The 26021-nt window shown below is 39.3% G+C and overlaps 2 protein-coding genes across 2 annotated transcripts; both read left to right on the top strand.

The window, feature by feature from the left end:
- The first annotated feature begins 1594 nt into the window (after window positions 1–1594).
- On the top strand, window positions 1595–16513 carry me2 (malic enzyme 2, NAD(+)-dependent, mitochondrial). Its single transcript, XM_034118250.1, has 15 exons — window positions 1595–1755; window positions 5425–5578; window positions 8288–8421; window positions 8570–8719; window positions 9174–9249; window positions 10660–10821; window positions 10908–11121; window positions 11327–11424; window positions 12178–12291; window positions 12432–12543; window positions 13076–13218; window positions 13370–13472; window positions 13648–13718; window positions 14288–14386; window positions 14710–16513. Exons 2-15 carry the CDS (start codon window positions 5465–5467, stop codon window positions 14875–14877), a joined length of 1758 nt encoding a protein of 585 aa, XP_033974141.1. The 5' UTR covers window positions 1595–1755; window positions 5425–5464; the 3' UTR covers window positions 14878–16513.
- Window positions 16514–18126: 1613 nt separating this feature from the next.
- Window positions 18127–25873, top strand: elac1 (elaC ribonuclease Z 1). The gene is made up of 5 exons (XM_034118169.1): window positions 18127–18372; window positions 19057–19260; window positions 20074–20132; window positions 24605–24815; window positions 25006–25873. The coding sequence occupies exons 1-5, from the start codon at window positions 18216–18218 to the stop codon at window positions 25491–25493; spliced, it is 1119 nt and encodes a 372-aa protein (XP_033974060.1). The 5' UTR covers window positions 18127–18215; the 3' UTR covers window positions 25494–25873.
- Window positions 25874–26021: the final 148 nt, after the last annotated feature.

The following is a 26021-nucleotide window of genomic DNA, read 5'->3' on the forward strand; positions in this document are numbered from 1 at the left end:
ACCCTCAAGCACTTGATGTAAAAAATAAACAATACATTGTAAAGCACAAGTACAAGCACAATTATACAGACAGGACGTCACAATTAAATAAAAACATATATTAAATACAAAATGAACTGAAAAATAAGTGACGAATGAATGCAAAATCCAGGATTCGACAACCCAACCATCAAAGAGACAACATAGAATAGTGGACTATACATTCAAATGCGCGTTCCCGTGTCAAGGGGTGCATTTCACGACAGGGGTGCATAATTTGACACAACACCGGCTTTTCTTGGCTTATTTTGAAGGTGAGTGGTGATGAACAAATTACTAAACTGCCAGTGCCTCGAGTTTACAGCTAATTAGCTAAAAGACAATAACAATTATAGTTAACTAAGGTAGGCTACTAGCTAATGGATAAATTAGCTCAAGGTTTAGCTAAGGTAATTTATCATGGGCATACAGGCTAATGTACTGTACTTAAGGGGAGACACTTAAAGTGAATACAGTAAAATGTGTATCTAATAACGTCATCACAATCGCCACATTGATATGCAAATTAGGCGTTAACTAGGCCTAATTAAAATGCACTAATTTGCATGCAGTTACCAAGGCATTGCAGGTGAAAAGGATACAACTAAAAAATCACCTCACAACTTCCCCAGATAGTTACTTACGTCAAGTCAGTATTTTCCCCTGAAATGTTATGTTTAAATGCAGTAAAACGAACACCATTTATATGTGTTTCTTGGAAGTTTTATTTCCATTAGAGTGAAAGAAAACATGGAAGCAAAATAGACCAAAAATAACAAGTACATGAAAAAACAATCTTTTTGCCTGTAATGTCCTGCCTTAAACAGTAACTTCATAATTTTGATTGTTGGCTGCTCATTTAATAACTATTAATTTGACTAGTTTGTTGTCTGCTCTTGTGCATTGTGAATACTAAAGAAGACCATTGTCTCTGTGTTAGCTGATTCTTTGGTAGAATTCTGTTGAGTATTAAACAATTGCGTGAGTGTGAGGGTATTAAAATAAATCGGTCAGTAAGTCAGAGATGTGCAACTATATTTAACTTTTTGTTTTAAAACATTTTTTTATAAATGATTATGGGAAGTGCCCTTTTTCTCACTTGAGCACCCGCCCCCCAAAATGTCTGTGCACGCCCCTGCACCCATGCATTGTTAAACCTGAGGTTAGGAAACCATTTAAAAGCATACCTTTAATGCCCTAATTTTATGATCATTGCTTATGACCTGTCTTTTATTGTGCGTATTTAGCACAAACAAATCACTTCACGCTGAAAAAACTTAATATAATCTTAATGATAGATGTGTTCATCTGATGAATTATTGTTTCTCTCATGCCCATGATTAAAAAAACATAACAAAAAATACAGATATTTAATAATCCACAGAAAAACAAAACATTATTATTATTACTTATTTAACAAAAAACATAAACACTTGAATGAGGTCCTTCTTCTACAGTAACTACGACGGATGGGCTTCACACTAAAAAGAAAATCTTGCGCATGCCCGAGTCTTTACGGTAACCAAGGAGGAAATCCTGGCACGTGATTGGACGAGCGTCGAGGTTTCCTCCACACTGAGCGTCTCCTCACTTTGCTGCATCTGCGGCTGCCGTTAACAGGATACACCAAGCGGTCAAACAACCGCATTTACACAGCGACCTCCAGGAGAAATATGCTGTTTAAACAGTAACCTTTTCAACGGAAATAACCGGCAATATTATAATACTCAAGAGCAGGTAAGCCGAGAAGTTTCTCTCTTTGAAATGGAAAGTCTTTGTGCGTCATCAAAGAACTTCGCGTTGAGCCAATAATTAGTGAGCGGGGGGTCAGAATGAATGACAGCATATCAGGATATCTGGTTCGTGTTGGCGTGCGATTACAAATGTTCCAATATTTACTAAAATTGGGTCGGTAGACTTTGCTTTCCTTTACCAGCTCGCTGTAACGGTTTTTTTCAAATAACGACACAGGTTGTTGTGGTCCCTAGTAGTTATTGGCTAGCTTTAGCTTGTAGCAGTTGTTAGATTCATGTTTGTATCTGGCTGAAATTGCTAGGCTAAATACCAGGTTAGCTTACCACTGTAGTGAGATTCAGTTTTTATAACATTTCCATTAGACTTTTCTATGTAAACTTAGTAATATGCTCACACTAAGCAGATATATTCATTATCTCCATTTCCACCTCTGACAGAATAGGGAAGTAGGGACAGTGAGGGATACATATCTATTTTATTGTATCAGTTTTTACATTAGGCACATTAAGAACAAGGATACCCGATGTTGCGACACATGTTGCTGTGGTTAAAAACACATTTACAACATTAGCACAGCAGCATGTTCATCATGGCCCGACACTTTCACAAAAGGAGAAACAAGATCTGAAGTTGTGGAGGGAATAATAAAAACACCTGTCAGTAAAACTATACCCAGCTGTCACTAGGCTAATGCCTGTTTGTAGAATTCTGCAATTACTATTTAAGACATAGTTGTACTTGTACTAATATACACTAATATATTGGGATGCCCCTCTAAACCAGTTAATATACTAATGGGTATTTTCGGTCTTAGTCCACTCGGATATCTTTAGTTGATCATTAAGTTATTTGTATAAGTTATTTTAAGGCTGAATAACTTATTTCCAATCAATTTAATAGAACATCTTTGTTAAACACACAATTTAAAATGGTGCTAATGCTTGATTCTTTTTGGAGAAAACGTTCAATAAATCAGCTAGTTGATTATTACACAAGTCGACTAAGAATGTCTTAGGCAGCATATTAATGTTGCTTTTGCTTTCATACAAGTGTACTCTGGTCCTTGTAAAATTCCCCTCTGAAACCATAGAAGGTCAAGACTTGAAAGCATGTGTGTGGGTTTGATTACATTGTGCCTACTGAGTCAATTCACATTGTTTGCACACATATTTTCAAGCAATAATAATCGCAAGCTTTAATGCGATTTGTATAGCATTGGGTTAAACATTTCTAACCAATCACTAGTTTATCTAGTCAGGTGTCGAAGTAGGACATTTACAGTAGTTGCACTCGCATGAATACAAAGCTCATGACAGTTTCTGTCTGGTACTTGTCAGACACAAAGTAGAAAACACATTTACAGACAATCTGAGCATGTTTGATTCCTTTGGAGCTGACATGCTGATCAAGTCCCTTCACCCCACCAAGTGTTCAGGCGTTCTATGAACAGGCAGGAAGCTAAAATAAATGTGAACAACCATAAAATATTATTTTGTCCAGCACAAAGACTGTAATTCATAGAGGCTGCATCAAGGCTGCTTCAATTTGAATATCAAATCATCAGAGCACTAAAATGTCCAATTATTGTGGGTGCTGCTTATACAGTCTGACACTTTGGCCCTGACTTTGATGCTTGCTAGTTGATGTTTTCTGGATATGTAGTTGTAAGTCAAGTCTTTGCAAGCTGGCAATGCCTGTGATATGTTAAAAAAAAATGAGTAATGTTGGTCAAAGCGAGGGGAACAGAATCAGACCACAGTGTTAACTCTGAATCTGTTCTTTAACAAGAAATACAGGCTGATAGAGAATTAGATCCATGGTTGCCATACACATTATACATTATGTTTATGCATTTTATCCATAAACATCATTTATAAACTGAAAAGGTTGCTTATCAAAAGTATAATAGCATATCGTGATTGAACGCAGGGACTTTTATATAATTGTTGCAAGCACTACTTGATGGAGCATGTGAGTGGCATCTTGTTTGAATGCATTTTGAGATATATTTGTTCATCTCCATTCATATTTTCTTATGAGGGTGATTATTACTATAATAACATGGGTGGACAGTTGAAAGTAAGTGTAGTGTAGTGATGAATGGAGCAGGGGTATGCAAATGTTGACAGCACAGATGGGTGCTGTCTGTTACAATAACTGGCTCATAGATGTGACTTCTGCCACCTAAGCTCAGCTGCATGTGGTCCAGGCCGTGAAGTCATTCAAAGGAGCCAGCTCTCAACTCCTTTCCCCTGTTTAATCGGCCTATAGGTTAAAATTATATTTAATTTGATATTGTTTTTGTAACAGCTGACTGTAACATCTATCTTGTATTTTAAAGGAATACCTCTTTCAGCATTCTGGTCTCAGCACTAGACTTCAGGGAACTAAAATAGAAACTGTGCGTGCTGTGAAAATGCTTGTGTCGTTGTTGCCCACATAACTTGCTTACAGGTCCAGTTGCATTTCCTCTGGGTCATGTCTTGACCTTAGGAAGGCCAAAAGTATTTTGGGATTGAAAATAAAATACACCAGAGCCAGAGCAGAATTCAGAAGGTTGGATTAAGATATTATTCTGGCTCCATCTGTAATATCGGGACGCTTAAACAATATGCCCTTTTTTACATTCACATTTAAGGCACAAGATTGCGTAGGCAATTTAAGGTCGCTTTTTTAGGCCATGGTGGAAAAGCAGCATTTACTTTCTGGTTTCAGTCAGGATACAACCCTTTGGCACGATATTTATCATGAGGGGGAATCCACTCTGAATTGCAACTTAGAGAGGTTAGACAAGTCCGCATCACTGCGAATCACAGGTCACATGCATGATATAACTCTCACAAAGACTATTCCAGGCCACCAACAGCAGCTGACAGTAGGGTAGGGGCCCTCGAGTAAAGGTTTTTTGGTAGGAAAGGTTTTTGAGCTTGTTTTATCTTCTTCTCTCCCAAAATAAAAGACATTACTTATTCTGAAAATGCTCTGAAAATGGCACATATTTTCTGTGTGATTTGTTAGTGGTTTTCTTGTGATACTTATATCAGCCTGTCTTTCCTATCTGTCGACTCATGTCATCTCGATTTACTGTAACTTGTTTTCTCTCTTCATGTGGAGCTCTGTGCGAAAAGGATTATGACAATCTCTCAAGGCTTTGTTTGTCAGATGACGCACTAAATCACTTCTCTCTACACCCAGATTAATGATGCTGCTGTCTGCATTTCTAATCATCGAGTGTACGTTCAAAGGCTTCTGGGATTTATAGGGCATCAGTGGGATAACTTACTGTCATGATAGCATAAAGTCTAATGATGTCATATGTTCAAAGGTTGTGGCAGCATTGCACTTCCTGTCCTGATTGGCAGAAGGAAGAGTAGTGAAAGCAATCATTTTGAACAACCCAATGACACTAGAGAAAATATTCACATGCACTCAGACTGCAAGCTTAATAATTGATGATTGGATTTTTTGAAATAAGAATAAACTACAACTGAACAAACATAAATAGGAGACTTCTTAGTATTATTCAGCATCCCAGAACAGCTACCTATTATGACCAACATACATATCCATTGTTTTCCTCCGATGTCGAAAGATAACAACACTTTAGGTTATTTTGTTAACTTTGTTTCTCTTTCATTTTTTTTTCTCCAGCTTTTCCCCAGTGGACCTTCCAGACCAGTGACAGTCCACCATGTTGTCCAGGTTGAAGACAACCTGGTCTCTGAGGCCCTGTGTCTCTGTTTGCAGATGGGCACACACCAAAGATAAGGGCAAGCCCCTCATGCTCAACCCGCGCACCAACAAAGTGAGTGGATTACTAACAATGTGTAAAAAAACACATGGTGGTTAAACAGCATTATTAACATGTCATAAGCTGCCCTGGTGGAAAATAATTGGTTTGAGTTTCAGAATATTCTTTGCTAATGAAATACAGAAATACCAACAAATGTCTTGCAAACCATGATCATATACAAAGCTGCTTTAAAAAGTGAGTATAATGCAACCACCACATGAATTATTTAACACGCAGACAACATGGTATTATAAAGTCCTGTCAAGCACTGCATCAGTTCATCTTATCCCTAAGCCAGTGGTTGGTTCTGCTTATAACTAGAACAACTTTCCCATCAGTGCCAATGCTTTTTCAGCAGCTGGTTGGCTGCTGTTCATTTTCTGCTGTTTGACTTTGCCTGGCTTGACAGACTTTAGACAGATGGCTCACTGCAAAACTACAGTAATTGATATTTGAATTTGAACTTTTCAAAGCCACTGTACTTTATACTGAAAATATATATTTCTAGATAGCTTCCAAACTAATCACCGTTTTCATAAACCTAAAATCTTATTAGGTTTATTTATGAAAAACGGTGATTCTTAGAAACCTTTACTAAACTAGAATTGCTGAGATAATCTGGTCGAGTGTAGCTTGTTTAAAGTCAGAAATGCATTAATATCACTTTTTACCTCTGCTGGATTTCTGACTGAACCCAGTATCACTGCTCGATGTGGTCAGAAATGTCTTTTAAATCAAGTTTGAAAACTTTTTTTGTGCAATTGCTTATTAAGTTTGGGGTCTTATTTTCTGAACTGCAAATGCTTTTTAAAAGTAGTGTGTTTTAAATCGTTTGATTATGTATGTCTATTTTTCCTTTTGTCTTTATTTGACTTCTCTCTGCTTTTTTGAAACAATGTGCTAATCCTTATGTAAAGAGCTGCAAACTGCCTTGTGTTGTGCTATACAAACACGTAACCACACCTAACAGGGTGTCACTTTTGCATTCCTGTTGCAAGGTGGGGACTTCAATTGAAAACGGTGTCTCATATTGTTGATAGAGGATGTGAATTGTTTGACTGGGTGTCTCGTCAGGTTACTGCAAGCTACAAATGACATTTGAAACATGAGGCTGTAGCTGCTTGAATTTACGGCCTGCACTACACATGTTGTGCTAAATATAAAAATACTGGTCAGAGGTTAACTGGCTGATAGTCCTACAAATACTGTACTCACAGCACCTTTATTTCACAATGCACTTCTGGCCTTCCTCATTGTGTTCCTTTTATCTATTTGAGCAGATTCTGGATTTTTTAATAGTATGAAAAGTCACTAAGTTTATTGTGTCTTATATTTAAAAACACTTAAAATTGCATGAAACAAGACAAAGACGGCAACGGCTGGTTTCTCATAGGAAGTGTTGCCAGATTAGAAGTGACTGGCATCAGCAGACTGAATTACTGTGACTGTCATGACTCCTCATACCTCAACAGCAAAGGTCATAGTGTTGCAGACATGCATTGTTCATTTCATTACACTGTCAGCAAACTTACACCAGATGGTAAAATCTAGTCTCTAAGATGATATATATATATGATCTCAGTGATCTCACATTTCTTAAATGTTATTAACAAATCAAAAGTGTTTTACTTGCATATATAAAATGATTATTGAAACCAATGTCATGTCCATTGTATAGATAAAATGAGAAACGCATATCAAAACAGTACAAATACGTGTTTTTAGGAAATCAGGTTAGGCTTCCTTTAACGGGTTTAAATCACTTGACATACTCAAAATAAATGTTAAACCGCAATTTGGAAAAAACTAATCTGAGGGAACATTTCTATGTAAAAATGGAAATAGGAGATATCAGAGGTTTGCAGTTTGCTGGATTCTGTTGAGAGGAACTGAGTACAGGAGCTGAGGGAAGTGAAATCCTCCATCAGCATGACTCAGCACTTTGCCAGGGGAGCCCCCAGCATTCATCACAGAATAATCAGCCCCAGCCACAGATGTGAGGGCCTCCAAATGTTATGCACATATATCATTCAGAGTTGGGTTCGTAAACCTACATACAGGCTTACATACACTGCAGGATCATGAAACACTTTGTACCCCTCCTCCACGTCATCTCCTCTATACAGCACTTGGGGTGTTTCTGCCCAGGATCCTCCTTATTGGCTTCTTTGAGGCTACTCCCCTCTCTTACCCCTTTACCCTCCTTTCCCCTACTGCAAAATGCTTTCATCTGGCCTCCACATTTCACTTTACTGTAAAAGGTAAAATGGTCAAGTGGTCACCCCCCTCTGAGGGCTCATGGGTAATACCCTCTCCTGACCATTTCCTGCAGCAATGCTTCTTAAGGAGACAACTTTCAAAGGAGGAACCAATCTTCTGCCATTTTCTAACAGAGTGCATTTCAGTCATATCTGTTATTAGTCATATCCTGTAAGTGAATATGCATACCAAATACCATAATTAAATTCAAGCAACAATGTGAAGTAAACTGATTAGAAATACTATGAGCGCAAACATGCTTCTGCACAAGAAGAGTTTAGAAGCTCAGAGAAAACAAAACATCCAAACAGGCTATCTTTTTCAATTTTCACAACCACAATTTATGAACAATCCTGCCCGTTAAAGGTAACTTGTCATAAAGTTATTCTCTAAGTGGTTGTTTTATTCACATTCTCTTTGTCTCCCTACTCATTTCCAGTTGTTTTCTGTGTGTTTCTGCAGGGCATGGCCTTCACTCTCCAGGAGCGACAGATGTTGGGGATACATGGTCTGCTGCCTCCCAAAGTGGAGACTCAGGACATTCAGGCCATGCGCTTTCAGAATAATCTCAAGAACATGACTGATCCCCTGCAGAAGTAAGGACATGTCATATCTTAAAGTACTGGAACACATACCCACAGCATGTTATTGTCTGTTGGTTATTAATCATGTTTGTCTGAAACATTTCCTTCCATACAGTTGAACTTTTCTTTCTCTTTACATTGTTTCTCCTTTTCCACAAAGGTACATCTACTTGATGGGCATCCAGGAAAGGAATGAGAGGCTTTTCTACAGGGTGCTGATGGAAGACATCGAGGAACTGATGCCAATAGTTTACACTCCCACTGTAGGCCTGGCCTGCACACATTATGGACACATCTTCAGAAGACCCAAGTAAGCATGCAGTGAAGCTTTCAATAACCGACTACTGAAAGAGAACACGTAAAAAAACTACAAGGATTTTTTATTTTCCGATAGTCTAAGCCTTTTATGAAGAAGAACATTGAACTTAGCACCTATAGTTTACATTTGTACCTGCTTAAGGCTTGATGTGCCTGTAATCGAGCCTCCTGTTTAGGAGTTTCATTTAAAGGCATAACTGGAAATATTTAAAAGGATTTTTCTGTATACAATATCTATCTATTATATGTTAATATATATATATATATATATATATATATATATATACAGTGTTTGACTTGAGCTGTTGACTTATGGTTGGGTTTGTGTCAACACCCTGACTGAAATAATTTTGAGGATATTATTGTTGTGAAAATATTATTGTTTGTTTTTATTCTTTAGTGAATAGAATCTTGAAATTATTCATTTGGCTTTTTTCTCTCACCAGAGGTTTGTTTATCTCCATTCGGGACAAAGGACACATTCGTTCCATCCTAGACAATTGGCCAGAGACTGATGTTGCAGTGAGTAGCTGAGAACATCACCACAGTAACACCACGTCTAACTGAAGCTAATGTCTATAATACTGTTTAAATGAGTCTACTAGGACCATTCATCCCTCAAAATCATGCAGACAAAGGATTTAAAAAAAATGAATTGTGGCTACACAACTTTAAATTAATATAAATCAGTTATAGACATCACATTCATTTAGGGAAGAATGATTAATTAACTCATTATGTCTACATTCACCTGAGGCCTGTACTACGAATGAGGCCTGTACTACGAAGCCGGATTTTCGCTTAGCCGGCTGACTTCAGGGAAAACTCGGGCTTTCCGGTGCTGGTTCTCTTTTTAGCGGGCTAGATCTCCATGGTAACTTATGCTGAGCGGCTAACCTCCTCGGGAGGAGGTTAGGTTGCAGGCTAAGAGATCAACTCAGTGAAAGCACCGCCTGTTGACCAATCAGAGCTCCGTGTGCGGAGTTTAAAGCTATCAAGTCATATTACAGGATAGAGGAAATACAGAAAAACTGCCGGCAAAAATCAACTGACTGTGTGAACGTGAAAATTAATAGAATATCCCCTCCCATCTTCAGAGCAATCTGACTATTATAACATTAGCGTTAAGAAAGCTTACTTAAATATCTGCCACAACATAAGTAACCGGATCAGAGTAACATTAAGTACAGTCCGCGGCACTGTGAGTGCAGACGTAGATGTGTCCCATTATCATTCATATCATATCACATCATAATGTATCATATATTTCCTTATCTGAGTCAACTGAGCCGTATCTGGCCGTGCAACACTCACAGTGTCACATACTGTATGCAGAAGTATTATTTTAAGCAACACATTAAGTTGACGAAACACTCAAGTCAAATGTAATTAAAGTCAGATCCACTCGTGTCTTGGACGGGGCAGTGATTTCATAAACCTGTTAATGTACGCATTCAAACACTTTTTCTTTTACCAGCTGTATTCACCTTGCAGCTGCAACTATGTGGCTTTTATCCTGGATAAAGTGTTTAAGTCATGGATGTTTAAAGTTTAACTTCTTCATATTTGACTAATATTAAAGTTCACTTTTCATTCAGGAAGTATGACGCTGCGCTGTCAGTACGCTTGTCCATGTTTGAGATTGGTCGAATGCTCCAAATACCACCCCTTTCATGTGAACGCGCACCTAACTAGATAGGACACGGCTGGCTTGAGCGATCCACTTGATAACCAGCGTCGTAGTACAGCTTAGCGCCAGCGCGTATGTTTTGGATTGGGCCAACCGGCTAACTCAAACATATCCAGGTTAGGAAAATCCGGCTTCGTAGTACAGGCCTCTGGCCAAGGTCCAGTTTCCTGTTGTTTACATCTGTGTGATATCTGGGATTATGCTGACTAGTGTACTTCTTTTCCACCTGCCTCTTCCTGTAGGCGGTAGTGGTTACTGATGGAGAGCGTATTTTAGGACTAGGGGACCTGGGTGTTTATGGAATGGGCATCCCAGTTGGAAAACTCTGTCTGTACACAGCCTGCGCCGGCATTAGACCTGAGAGATGTCTGCCTGTGGCCATAGACGTTGGCACCAACAATGAGGTAGGACAGATATGTGTATGTTTTCTATATATTGTATGTGTGGACATCCATTATGCTTCATATGCTTCTTCTTTCCCTTCAATCAGACTCTCCTCAAAGACCCGCTGTACATGGGCCTGTACCAGGAGCGAGATAATTCTCAGGTCTACGATGATCTGATTGATGAGTTCATGGAAGCTGTGGTGGACAAATACGGGCAGGGCACACTCATCCAGTTTGAAGACTTTGGGAACCACAATGCCTTCCGCTTCCTCAGGAAGTACAGGGAGAAGTACTGCACCTTCAACGACGATATCCAAGGTTCGGCCCTAAATACTGCACTTAGGAGTTCTACTTTATTATAATGCCATACAGTTTACCTATTCAAGCAAATAAAATAATTGAATTAAGTTCAGTACATTTCAGTTTTCATGAGTCCTACTACCTGAAAACAGAAAGTGGTTAATTTGTTGTCATCAAAGCAGATATGTTATTGTTTACTGTTGGATTCTTTGCATGTTTTCAGGCACTGCAGCTGTAGCCCTTGCTGGTCTGTTGGCAGCTCAGAGAGCCATTGGCAAACCCATCACTGAACATCGGGTGCTTTTCTTGGGAGCTGGAGAGGTATGATAATATGTATTAATATTTATTAGTCAATTTGGCATTTTTCTCTGTTTTCTCTCCAATTTCTAATGAGAAATTCCCATATATCAAAACAATTTGTAAGTGCTACGCTGCCCCCTACTGACCAAAGCCGGTAATACTAAAAGAAAATATTGCCAATGTTGACAATTACATTTCAAGGAAATATTGGAGGTAGGTTTGATAGGTTCTGTTACTTGTTGTTTTAATTCTGCATTACAAAATAGATTCATTTTCAAACAAAAGCTTCTGAAAATTCTCCTAATTGCTAAAAGATTGTTGGAGTGCAATAAAAGTACATAAAAAGCAGGTGTGGAGATCTGCTCCCCAGTCTGCTTTTCTGCCTTTTTATAAAGGATTCTCTGAAAGTGTACAAGGCTAGAAAGGCTATAATGACAGAGTGGGTTGGGAATAAATGTCCTTCTGTTTAGTTGTAAAAATCTACTATCTGATGTCTACAGTTTAGTGAAATGTAGATACTGTATTGGTGGTAGGACTTGTATTTTTGAAAGAGAATGGGGACCTCTCTGAATCTTCTTGGGATTAAGGGAAGAAACATGACTGAATTGACTGAGCTCAGAGATAGTTTTCTTCATCTACAAAACCATTCGTCATTTTTGTGCAACTTCTTTTACAACAATAAAGAAAGAATATGTCAACAAATAGAAGTGATGGTTTAATGTTGTAAACACTGTCTTTACTTTTGGTATTTAACTTTGGTAATTTCCTTCCTAGGCTGCGCTTGGTATTGCCAATCTGATCGTCATGGCGATGATGGAGAAGGGAGTGTCCCAAGCTGAGGCCAGAAATAAGATCTGGATGTTCGATAAACATGGCTTACTTGTAAAGGTTAGTTTGTGCGATGCAGAAATCAACAACCAGAACATGCATTACCTGTCTGTGTGGCTTTCTGTCTGGCTCACTGTTAGTATACTGTTTAATTAGTGAACAAAGAGTTTACTTTTGTTTTGATGTCTTGTTGAAATCAGGGCCGACAGGAGGAGACGGACTCTAACCAGGAGGCGTTTGTCCATGACAGTCCAGGGTCCGTGCAGAGCTTCCTGGATGCCGTCAACACCATCAAACCCACAGCTATTATTGGTGAGGAACTTCCCATCTTCTTATTTGTGTAACTGTAAAGCCTTGTTTGGAAAATGGGTTTTTAGGTTTGAGCCAGTAATCAAAAATCAGAGACTGAATAAAATATGCTCACATGCTCTTGTTTATTATGCTGTTGTTATGATTTATTCAATTTTATGAAAGCACAAGATTTGATCAGGTCATTTGAATAACTATATTTTATATTTAGGCTTTTTATTATTCATCCAATCATTAAAGCATTCTGTCAATGTAAATGCTTGCTCAGGTTGTGCAGAAATTATATTAAAAAAACAACATTTTCTTCCACTTTTAGGCCTTTAGATCAGGTCTTTAGATCAGGTCTTTCTAAAATTTCTGTTTTACGCTGACTTCTTAAATCACATAATTAGTTTCTTACCATTGTCTTGTATTTTATACCAGTCTGTTTTGTATTTTCTGTTAACTTGGTTCTTTAATGACTGTGTTTAATAACATTCAAACATATTTTTTCAATGTGTTTTTAATATTTAAATAATGTTGCCATTCCTTCCAGGTGTTTCCGGAGCTGGACGTCTGTTCACTCCCGATGTCCTCAAAGCCATGGGAACTATGAACGACCGACCAATCATCTTTGCCCTGAGTAACCCCACCACTAAAGCAGAGTGCACAGCAGAGGACGCCTACACACTAACTGATGTACACAGCTCTTTCCTCTCCTTTGTTTCATTTGACAGAAAGTCAGAAATTAAGTGTCCCCGGGTTGTCAAATCAGTCATGTTGTTGTTGTTCTTTTTCCCACTATCACTATCACTATCACTCTTTAACAATCTGTTTTTTGGTCCCACAGGGCAGATGTCTTTTTGCTAGTGGCAGTCCTTTCGGTCCAGTGACTCTGAGCGATGGGCGCGTCATCACTCCTGGACAAGGGAACAACGCTTACATCTTCCCAGGTGAATAAATGCTTTTTTATCTGAGTGATTCCATGTACATAAGACTGACTTTCAGATACAGTGCGAGAAGTGGACAAAGCCTAGTATTTTCACCATCTTTGTACTATGGACAACATCATTACATTACAAAGAGTAATTGTATTCTGTTTGAAAACCTTTTGAATGTGGATTGCAGGTGTGGCCTTGGCTGTGATCCTGAGTGGAGTGAGACACATCAGTGACACCGTGTTCCTAGAGGCTGCCAAGGTCTGAAGTCAATGCTATGTATTTCTCCTTTCAAGTTCTTTACACCCCACCCTGCTCTTTCTTGCTGACTCTGTCATGTATGCATCCGCTGTATGATCTTATAGAGACCCTCTTTAACCCTTTCACGTCTCCTGTTCCCTCTTTTCCTAGACTAACATCTAACAGATGAGGAGCTTTTAAAAGGCTGATCCGGCTTTGCCCTCTGTCCTTCTGTGTTCCTCCCTTTTTCACTTGGCTGCATTTGACTTGTTTAGATTGATAAATGCAATATTTATGTAAACCACACTGTCTTAGAACTTATTATTCAATATTGAAATCATTTGCATGAATAAGACACTATTATTTGCAAGTTTGTAATATGAGTAGTTGTTGATTGGCCACTTCTGTAATCTGAATTAACCTTTATAATTGTTCTGATATATTTGTATTCAAATGTTGTCTTACTCAAAAGCACATATTTAATATATGACTTCACATTTCAAAAATATGCTGTTGGCAAATATTATTAGTGGTTTTTATGTGTCTTGTTTTTCATATTCAGCCTAAAAGTGTTTTTAAACTCCTTCCAGACCCTTGCAGAGCAGCTGACCGATGAAGAGCTGGCAGAAGGCAGACTCTATCCTCCGCTCTCCAACATCAGAGAGGTCTCTATCCAGATGGCTGTCAAGGCAAGTCTCCTGAAAATTCATCTGAATGTTTCACCTCTTGATAAACCTTTTAATCCAAAGTCTTCTTGCCTAAATGTAGACTCTTTTATCATTATTTGATTTCTAAAATCCATGGATGTGTTGCACCACACCTTGACAAATGTAATAATATGTAAGATTAAGCTAGTTCGCTTTGAATTTTGATGCCATGATACGTATTTCCTCCCAGTCAAATTTGGTCGAAGATGTCCAAAAACGTGTGGTCAGTTTATCTTTCGATGTCTGTGTTTTCTTTTTGTGTCAGGTTTTCCAGCATCCATGCTAAACCTTCTCTCTTTCTGTAGGTGGTGGAGTTTGTCTATGCTAAAGGCATGGCGTTTCGCTACCCTGAGCCTGTGGACAAGGAGAGCTTTGTACGGGCTACTGTGTGGGACACCCACTACGACTCCTTCCTGCCAGACACTTACGAATGGCCAGGTGTCAGCTACAGCCCCAAGACTGACGAGAAATAGACCAAACCCTCACCTTCGTTTTCCACTTCACTCTTCATCGCAGGTCTTATGAGAGGATCATGATTATCTTAGTGCAAAAATCTGTTTATTAAAACAGATAGTAGTAAGTAGTGCTACCATGTCACTGCATGCGCACTAAATCATTCTGATTAGATCTGTGAAAAAGGTATAGTGGAAAGTGACATTTGAAAGAACAAATTTAAACAGAAATTGACAATTTAACTTAGAATCCTAATTATTTATCACCTCTACAGTACATCCCATGTAACCAGCACATGAAGGGCCACCTGGTGGTAGGAAAAGGCAGAGTGGAAATCTGCTTTAATTGTTGAAACCTCAGAAAAGATTTGAATTATCAATACTCAGTTTTACAACAAAAATAACTGAAATAACTCTAAATTAAGTATATTACAGTAAATTATAAAGAAACATTCTGTGGTTGTAATACACTCTTGCAAACAGGAACCAAAACACCAAATGCTATACTCCGCCTAAGCTCAAGATGGCTTTTACAAGATACTAGAAATGACTCCATGATCTGTTTTGTGTTTCTTCTCAGTCATTTATATCCTGAAACAGAGTTACCCTATTGTTGGAATAAACAATAAACAATATTATTATCTTTACCCATTTGAAAGGTACACTCCATATTTCATTTAAAGATGAGTCTTATTTGAGGCAGAGAAGTTGTTGTTGAACTTCTGACACGGGTTGGTCTTGGGTGAGCACTACCCACTACTATGACTATTCGGCTACCTAAATATAGCTACAATTAGTGCACACATTAGCATAAAGTACAAAAGTTGCCTTTTTCGATGGATTGAGCTCTTCAATGATCTAACATTGCTCAGTGTTAGATATATGTTTACAAAATTCCTTCTTAACCCATGTATAAACACGCTTAACATTCATGGCTTTGTGTGGAAACAAGTAGAGACGGAGGGGAAACAAACAATGAGATATTATGAAGACAGCCAAGGAACCAATGTCCACTCCAGCATGTCATGTGTTTGAATGCTTTTGTCAAATTGTATTTATTTCTCTGAATTTATTTAATTTAATTTTCAAGGGATGTTTTAAGATGTGCTGTATATTAATTAGAAACCCTTACATCAACACTCCTTTAATGAATTGTGCTTAGAAGCATCTATCCCTAAAAATCAACGCTTTGCTTAACTGTGATATACAATTTCAATATAACTATCCCTAAATGTTTAAGTGAACAATTTGCAGTATTAAATAATTGGATACACAGTATTTTCCCTTAAAATATATTTTGTGTACCGTACAGAAATGTTTGTGACTGTGTACTGAAGGCAAATTTACAAAGTTCCACACATTTATTAAATTATTAGAACCATTTTAACCTCAGCAAGTGTTTGCTCTTATCCAGCTGTTGTTACTGACTGTAATCGTCCAGTATGAATTTGTATGTTTCGTGGTTGTTTTTCCTCATGCAAGTCGTGTCGTCCCCATAATAAAAATGTAATCGCTTTTTCCATGTAGTTTGTGCACTTATATGGTGATGTGTCCTTCAAGTCTGTGTTTCTGAAGATTATTTTTGTTACAAAATACTATTGCCTTAGCATTTGTACGCAGAGAGAATATGTGCAGAATAAACAGTTTTAAAACGTGATCCTTTTGTCAATTGGTTTCCGTGTTGATAAAGATTTAGGCAGTGCCTGTTATACCTATGTAGTTTTAGTCTTTGTATGTTATAATGCTTAAACCCTTTTTTGTAAGTGGGCAGCAAAGCCGGGGTGAAGGCTCACCAGTCAAAACAAAAGATCTCTATACCTGGCTGGTGTCTATACCTTTTTTCTATATCATGACTTTGTTCATGAAGTTTGCAACATACTGTAACTATACTATTAGGGGTGTAATGGTATACGTATTCGTACCGAAAATATTCGGTATGGGCACTTCAGTTCGGTACACGTGTGTACACGTGTGTACCGAAGTGTACCGAACGAATATAACGTTAAAAATTGAGAACGTGAACAACTTTTTGGAAGTAATCTCAGGTGCTGCGTCGCAGCGTTCAGTGTAATTTGCTCACATTGGGTTCAACGCGTCATAGAAACAGTCATTTCATTGGACGAGAGGCATACTATGGCTGGTGACAGGGATGCGTTCAAATGTAGTCAGTCATTTGAGGAACTGTTGAAATGGCGAACGCAGATAAAGTTGAGCTCGAAAATCCTCCAGCATCATTGAAGTCTCCGGTTTGGGAACATTTTGATTTCGCAGTTACGTACAAGGATGACGAACAAAGACAGGTGGACCGAACCAAAGCTGTTTGTCGGCATTGTTTAACTAAAATAAAGTGTATTATTGATCTTATATCTGTGCATATATCACACTATTAATGTTTTTTATTTTAGAAGATCTGCACTGTTCTCTACATAACATGTTCAGCAGAGCAGGTATTTCTCCTGCCAGATATGGCACCCCCCCCTACAACTTTGTCCAGGACAGTCACAACGTCACCAAAATCACACTGGTGTTGGCTGTTCCCCTCTAGTTTGTGCTCACAAAAGCATGTTACTCATTTTTTTTTGCTGTACCGAAAACGTACCGAACCGATATGTTTGTGAACCATTACACCCCTATATACTATGAATATATACTTTTTATTGAGATTTTAAAAAAAATGATATTTTCAACATAGTAATACTATGACTTGTTTTATATTTTTTCGAGATGCTACCCTATAGGCTACTTAAAATATATTTGCTATTTTTTTACGGTCTATATAATGGACTTTTTAAAAAATATATATATTATGAGTTTTAAAAAATATTTTACACAGAACTATAGACTACTATTACTTTCCTCATTACATTTTTCACATTCTATTTTATTACTTTTTCTCATATGTTATACTATACTATGCCTTTTGTATTGTTTTCAACAAACTATACCATGACTTTTTTATATATTTTTCAACAAACTATACTATGACTTTTTTATATTTTTCAACAAACTATACCATGACTTTTTTTAAATATATTTTTCGACATAGCCTAGGCTACTATATTCTGGCATTTCTTAAATATTTTTCAACAAACTATACTTTAACTTTTTTAAATATTTTTTGATAAACTATACTATGAATTTTTCATATATATTTTTTCAACCTAGTAGGCCTAATATTTTATTACATACTTTACATTTTTAGACTCGACTTTACACTTTAATATAACAAGAAACGTCCTACCTTCTTGTCAACGCCGCACCGTCTCGTGTGTTACGTCATCACTGTGTGACTGTTGTTTACAGTTGCATGGCATGCAGTTGTAGGCAGTTTCCCCCTGTTGTCCGGTCACTGCTGGAGGATGACCATGGACATGACGTTCCTCGGGACGGGCTCGGCCTACCCCTCCCCTCACCGCGGGGCCTCGGCTCTGGTGCTGCGGTCAGAGGGGGACTGCTGGCTGTTCGACTGCGGGGAGGGGACGCAGACCCAGCTGATGAAGAGCCAGCTCCGAGCCGGTGAGTCCCTGGATCCCCCAGTCCTGCTGCAAAACAATATGCTGTGTTTTTTAATGTAACACTTACCTACCACCCGCAAGTTGTAGCTTCTCTGAAAGTTCATACTTCCTTCCTAAATGTGGAGGACAATTGCATTAAGTCAACATATTTTAGAATTATTCTCGTCTGTACTTGAAACTTGTTCAAGCACATGAAAAAGGTAAACAAACTAAACTCATATGGTCATGGAAACTTGATACTTTTCCATTACAAAAAAGCTAAGACTTAACTTCACAACAGTTCAGAAAACATATCGGATACAATGAAGGATATCCATTTTTTAAATTAAATAACAATCAACAACATTGGCAGCTGTAATACTTGTACACTTTCATCACTACTACTTTTACAAACATTTACTTAAGAAGTCATTTTGTACACTGACTTTTTTCACTACAAAGTTTCTAAGGATTAGGGAGATGGATAAACTATACATATTATTTATATTTTCAAAGAAAACCTTTTAAATCCTTAGATTTTTCATAGTATAGTAAGATGTGCAATTCTGTCATTTTAGCCTTCTTTTTTTGCTGCATTTGAATCCAATGGTACTACTTCCAATCTAACTTTTTTAGACAAACTGTCCGCTGCTCTCTCCACTTAAGGTACCTGTTGTAAGTCATGCTGTCACGTGTTTCTACCCAGGTCGGATCACCAAGGTTTTCATCTCTCACCTGCACGGGGACCACCTGTTCGGTCTGCCTGGTCTCCTTTGCACTGTGAGCCTCAACACCAACCCCGAGCAGCAAAACCTGAACTGTGTGGACATCTACGGACCCCGGGGCCTCCGGCACTTTTTAAGGGTGACACTGGGACTCACAGGATCACAGCTGCTTTTCCCTTATGCAGGTATGTCGAAAAATAACAACCTGACCTCTAATGTGGCCGCCCTACTGCAGTCTAAAAACACTGGCTATCTGAGTTTCACCACAAACAAAGTAAACTATGTGTTGCACTTTCTATGCATTTGTGATTGTCAGTGCTACCTTAAAGGTAGGGTAGGTAAGAATGGAGAAACCAGCTCAAGTGCGCTAGAATTTGAAAGTACACAACCGGAAAAAATCTGCCTCTTCCTTCAGACTTCCTTACAGAGCCCCTCCTCCAACACACACGAACGTGCACATGACCAATAAGTTTGTGATAAGTTTGTGCACAGATGGAAGGTTGACAGGCAGGTAGGCCATCCAGTTATTTTAGCCAGGCCGGCTAAAATGATTGGTCGTGCTTTTTACAGTACTACGGCTTCCACAGATGACATTTTTTATGTATTTATTGTCAAAGCATTTCATGTATTCATTACTATCGGGATGTTAAGAGCATTCCATGGAATATAACAAAAAGTGTTTCTGAAGTGAATTACCTACCCCACCTCTAAGGACAAGATAGTACAGTACTTCCATTCTTAATTCTGCACATTAAGATTTGAACCACTACCTTAGTAATTAAAGTGGTTGTCACCAGATTGTGAGTTATCAGTGGCAAGCCACATCTATGCTTTGGCTTTCATGTTAACGTTTATTTGTCTTTCTAGGAATACTGTAACACTTTTTCAGCCTTCGTTCCTTATTTGTTGTACTTAAGAAAGAATTTTTTTTTTAATATATATATATGTTTTCCTATATAAAGGTGTTTTTCCTATATAAATCATTTATTTTTCTGTAGTACATGAGCTGGAGCCCACAGCTGAGCAGAGTCCAGAGGAGGGACAGCTCAGCCTGGAGGTATGTGGCTGATTTTTGTTTTATTCTGACTGATAATAAATCATACCTTTTTAATAGTTCTATTAACACAGAATAAAACTCACTTTCAATATACACTATATATTTATACTTAACACAAAAAGTAAGGACATTTGTGTTTGGTAGATTATTTCTTTGTTGTATCAATGCTTTTTGGAAGTAAATCTTATACAGTTGGAAAGCCTGTTTTCTTACCTTTCAAATGGTGCCACATTTGTGAGGAACATGCATTTGTGGGAAGAATAGCCGAGCTGAGTATGTGGGGTGCGCCGGTGAAGAATGTCAAACAACTTTTTTCTGTTGACTCTTGTTTGGTAGATTGGATGATTCAAGTCTGATGAAACAAGACATATTGGCAACAATTGATTTATTAACAATGTATTCATTTAACAAGCAGCCTCAGTAGCATGTGGAAGAACCACACACAGCCACAACAGCCTCTCCTCCTTATGCTGGTCACACACTGCTGTGGCATCCCATTCTTCAACCAGCATTTGTCCCAAGTCAGCCAACGTGGTTGTGTTGGTCACTCTGACAGCAGCCCAAGCTGATCCACGTTCTCCACGTCTTCTCCACACTGACCCTACAGTCCAAGTGCCGTAGGCAGAATCTGGACTCATCGCTAAAAATAATGTTCCTCCACATGTTGAGGTTCCAGTGCTCTGAATATAATGTTCCTCCACATGTTGAGGTTCCAGTGCTCTGAATATAATGTTCCTCCACATGTTGAGGTTCCAGTTCTCTGAATATAATGTTCCTCCACATGTTGAGGTTCCGGTGCTCTGAATATAATGTTCCTCCACATGTTGAGGTTCCAGTGCTCTGAATATAATGTTCCTCCACATGTTGAGGTTCCAGTGCTCTGAATATAATGTTCCTCCACATGTTGAGGTTCCAGTGCTCTGCACATAATGTTCCTCCACATGTTGAGGTTCCAGTGCTCTGAACATAATGTTCCTCCACATGTTGAGGTTCCAGTGCTCTGAACATAATGTTCCTCCACATGTTGAGGTTCCAGTGCTCTGAATATAATGTTCCTCCACATGTTGAGGTTCCAGTGCTCTGAATATAATGTTCCTCCACATGTTGAGGTTCCAGTTCTCTGAATATAATGTTCCTCCACATGTTGAGGTTCCGGTGCTCTGAATATAATGTTCCTCCACATGTTGAGGTTCCAGTGCTCTGAATATAATGTTCCTCCACATGTTGAGGTTCCAGTGCTCTGAATATAATGTTCCTCCACATGTTGAGGTTCCAGTGCTCTGCACATAATGTTCCTCCACATGTTGAGGTTCCAGTGCTCTGAACATAATGTTCCTCCACATGTTGAGGTTCCAGTGCTCTGAACATAATGTTCCTCCACATGTTGAGGTTCCAGTGCTCTGAATATAATGTTCCTCCACATGTTGAGGTTCCAGTGCTCTGAACATAATGTTCCTCCACATGTTGAGGTTCCAGTGCTCTGAATATAATGTTCCTCCACATGTTGAGGTTCCAATGCTCTGAACATAATGTTCCTCCACATGTTGAGGTTCCAGTGCTCTGAACATAATGTTCCTCCACATGTTGAGGTTCCAGTGCTCTGAATATAATGTTCCTCCACATGTTGAGGTTCCAGTGCTCTGAATATAATGTTCCTCCACATGTTGAGGTTCCAGTGCTCTGAATATAATGTTTCTCCACATGTTGAGGTTCCAGTGCTCTGAACATAATGTTCCTCCACATGTTGAGGTTCCAGTTCTCTGAATATAATGTTCCTCCACATGTTGAGGTTCCAGTGCTCTGAACATAATGTTCCTCCACATGTTGAGGTTCCAGTGCTCTGAATACAATGTTCCTCCACATGTTGAGGTTCCAGTGCTCTGAACATAATGTTCCTCCACATGTTGAGGTTCCAGTGCTCTGAACATAATGTTCCTCCACATGTTGAGGTTCCAGTGCTCTGAACATAATGTTCCTCCACATGTTGAGGTTCCAGTGCTCTGAACATAATGTTCCTCCACATGTTGAGGTTCCAGTGCGCTGAACATAATGTTCCTCCACATGTTGAGGTTCCAGTGCTCTGAATATAATGTTCCTCCACATGTTGAGGTTCCAGTGCTCTGAACATAATGTTCCTTCACATGTTGAGGTTCCAGTGCTCTGAACATAATGTTCCTCCACATGTTGAGGTTCCAGTGCTCTGAACATAATGTTCCTCCACATGTTGAGGTTCCAGTGCTCTGCACATAATGTTCCTCCACATGTTGAGGTTCCAGTGCTCTGCACATAATGTTCCTCCACATGTTGAGGTTCCAGTGCGCTGAACATAATGTTCCTCCACATGTTGAGGTTCCAGTGCTCTGAATATAATGTTCCTCCACATGTTGAGGTTCCAGTGCTCTGAACATAATGTTCCTTCACATGTTGAGGTTCCAGTGCTCTGAACATAATGTTCCTCCACATGTTGAGGTTCTAGTGCTCTGAACATAATGTTCCTCCACATGTTGAGGTTCCAGTGCTCTGCACATAATGTTCCTCCACATGTTGAGGTTCCAGTGCTCTGAACATAATGTTCCTCCACATGTTGAGGTTCCAGTGCTCTGAACATAATGTTCCTCCACATGTTGAGGTTCCAGTGCTCTGCACATAATGTTCCTCCACATGTTGAGGTTCCAGTGCTCTGAACATAATGTTCCTCCACATGTTGAGGTTCCAGTGCTCTGAATATAATGTTCCTCCACATGTTGAGGTTCCAGTGCTCTGAATATAATGTTCCTCCACATGTTGAGGTTCCAGTGCTCTGAATATAATGTTCCTCCACATGTTGAGGTTCCAGTGCTCTGAACATAATGTTTCTCCACATGTTGAGGTTCCAGTGCTCTGAACATAATGTTCCTCCACATGTTGAGGGTTCCAGTGCTCTGAACATAATGTTCCTCCACATGTTGAGGTTCCAGTGCTCTGAACATAATGTTCCTCCACATGTTGAGGTTCCAGTGCTCTGAATATAATGTTCCTCCACATGTTGAGGTTCCAGTGCTCTGAACATAATGTTCCTCCACATGTTGAGGTTCCAGTGCTCTGAACATAATGTTCCTCCACATGTTGAGGTTCCAGTGCTCTGAATATAATGTTCCTCCACATGTTGAGGTTCCAGTGCTCTGAACATAATGTTCCTCCACATGTTGAGGTTCCAGTGCTCTGAACATAATGTTCCTCCACATGTTGAGGTTCCAGTGCTCTGAACATAATGTTCCTCCACATGTTGAGGTTCCAGTGCTCTGAATATAATGTTCCTCCACATGTTGAGGTTCCAGTGCTCTGAATATAATGTTCCTCCACATGTTGAGGTTCCAGTGCTCTGAACATAATGTTTCTCCACATGTTGAGGTTCCAGTGCTCTGAACATAATGTTCCTCCACATGTTGAGGTTCCAGTGCTCTGAACATAATGTTCCTCCACATGTTGAGGTTCCAGTGCTCTGAATATAATGTTCCTCCACATGTTGAGGTTCCAGTGCTCTGAACATAATGTTTCTCCACATGTTGAGGTTCCAGTGCTCTGAACATAATGTTCCTCCACATGTTGAGGTTCCAGTGCTCTGAACATAATGTTCCTCCACATGTTGAGGTTCCAGTGCTCTGAACATAATGAGGCTCCTGGCAGCCGTACGAGACCGGAGAGTAGCTGCTGTTTGACATTGGCAGAGGAGATTTGTCACATTTTTCATGGGTGCAACCCACCTACTAAGCTCTGCTGCTCATCCCACAAATGCTTGTTCCTCACAAATGTGGCACCATTTGAAAGGTAAGAAAACAGGCTTTCCAACGGTATAAGATATATTGCCAAGAAGCATTGTTACAGCAAAGAAATAATCTACCAAACACAAATCTCCTTACTTAAATGCGTGTTTTCTAAATGGCGATCGGCGAAGCTAACGCAGTATATGCTCCGACCGTCCACACTCACAACGGCCTATACAGACATAAATAAACCAGCGACTGTATTCGCCATGACACAGACAGTCTGTGGTTTGTACTTGTTTAACTTTTGTCTAGTTTCTGAACAGATATGAGGAGCTGTGAGCTCTGAGGGCTAACAGCTAACGGCTGATGTTGTTTTTCTGTGGTTCTCATTGAAGATTACGTCACGGCTCCGCCTACACTGCGTTACTATAGATACTACCCCAGTTCCTAAACTGTAATGGAAACGCAGCATAAAGTGAGCCAGTCCTAACAAGGCCTAACGAGGCCTAGCCATACCGAGCGAGGCCGAGCGAGGCCCTGTAGTGGAAATGCGCCATTAGTTTGCATTGTTAATATGTATAATTTAAAACCTTTGTCCCAATGTGAACTAATTAAATTAGCCTTATTTTACCTTGGTTTCCATGTATTTATTTAAATATATAAGAGAACATTTCCTCACCAATACAAATCATGTCTTATCTTTGAAGTTTTGTGTTGTGTCTTTAGATGACAGCGGAGAGCTGTCCTCTGCACCCACAGGAGCAGCCGGGCAGGACCATCTCGCTGGATGTCTCCACTGACTCGTACTTCCTCTTTGAAGACAAGAAGTTTGTGGTCAAGGCCTTCAGGTTGTTCCACCGCATCCCCTCCTTTGGTTTTTGCATTCAGGAGCATGATCGACCGGGAAGACTGAAGACGGAACTCCTAAAGGAACTAGGTTAGTGAGCTCAGTGTCTTTATCCGTGCTTGGAAACTATTTTGTTTACACCTTTGCATGATAATCCACAGCTACCTTTCCAAATATGAGTGTTTTCATACTGACTTCTTTCCCTTTGCATTTCTGTGACTTCTTTTGTTACATTTTGCATTATGGATTATTGTGATTGTTCATTTTTTGTGTGCCGCAGGTGTGAAGCCAGGGCCTCATTACGGGCGTCTGAAAGCTGGTGAGGCTGTAACCATGGAGAACGGGCGTGTCATTCTGCCTCAAGAGGTGCTGGAAGGAAACATTCCTGGGAGGAAAGTTTGCATTTTCGGGGACTGCAGCTCAGTGCTTGGTGACGGAGCACTGCTGTTGTGCAAGGGAGCGGACATTCTGGTCCACGAGGCCACGCTCGGGGACGAGCACCGAGAGAAGGCCGTGGACCACGGACACAGTACTCCTGGGATGGCAGCAGCAGTGGCTCGGGCGTGCTGTGTGCAGAGGCTGGTGCTGTACCACTTCAGCCAGAGGTACAAACCCTGCTCTCTGCAGAAGGAAGGGGACGAGGACGAAGTCTCAGAGCTCAAGAGACAGGCGGAAGACGCTCTACAGGACACTGGTGTGGAAGTGACCCTGGCTGAGGACTTTCTTACTATTCCCATTCCTGTCAGAAGACCATCAACTACTAATTGAGAAACTAATTAACGTACATTTTTATATTGATTATCTCCGCTCAAGGCACTAACTAGCTTCAACAGAATATGCAGTTTGGTCCTGAGACTGGAGACGATCACTTTTTGGGTGATTTTGAATCTTCTTTCAACCAATTCACACGGCTTACATCCAATGTACTGTTGCTCAGAAAACTATATCATACTGTCAATATCAGTTTGGAACTCTTTACAGAAACAATCCTTCCTTATTGGTGAAACCTCCTTGGAATATTAAAGAACAAGCAATCATCTTTTAACTTTTTCCAGAGCTTTATTTCTGGATCTGTACACAAGGTATTAAAGTACAACAGAAAATACAAAATAATGTTTAACAAAAAAAAAAAAAAAAACTCAATGTTTATGTACAATTCTTATAAACAATAAAGATAGCTTCTCGAACATTTCTCTTAGTGAATTTTTGATTGTCTATATTTCTGGATATACATTTTTATGTTTTGTAGGTTTTTATTCATAAAGGTGTTTTGGTTTTTATCTAAGGACTCAGTTT

The sequence above is a fragment of the Trematomus bernacchii genome, unplaced genomic scaffold, assembly GCF_902827165.1.
Source record: "Trematomus bernacchii unplaced genomic scaffold, fTreBer1.1, whole genome shotgun sequence".
Lineage (NCBI taxonomy): Eukaryota > Metazoa > Chordata > Actinopteri > Perciformes > Nototheniidae > Trematomus > Trematomus bernacchii.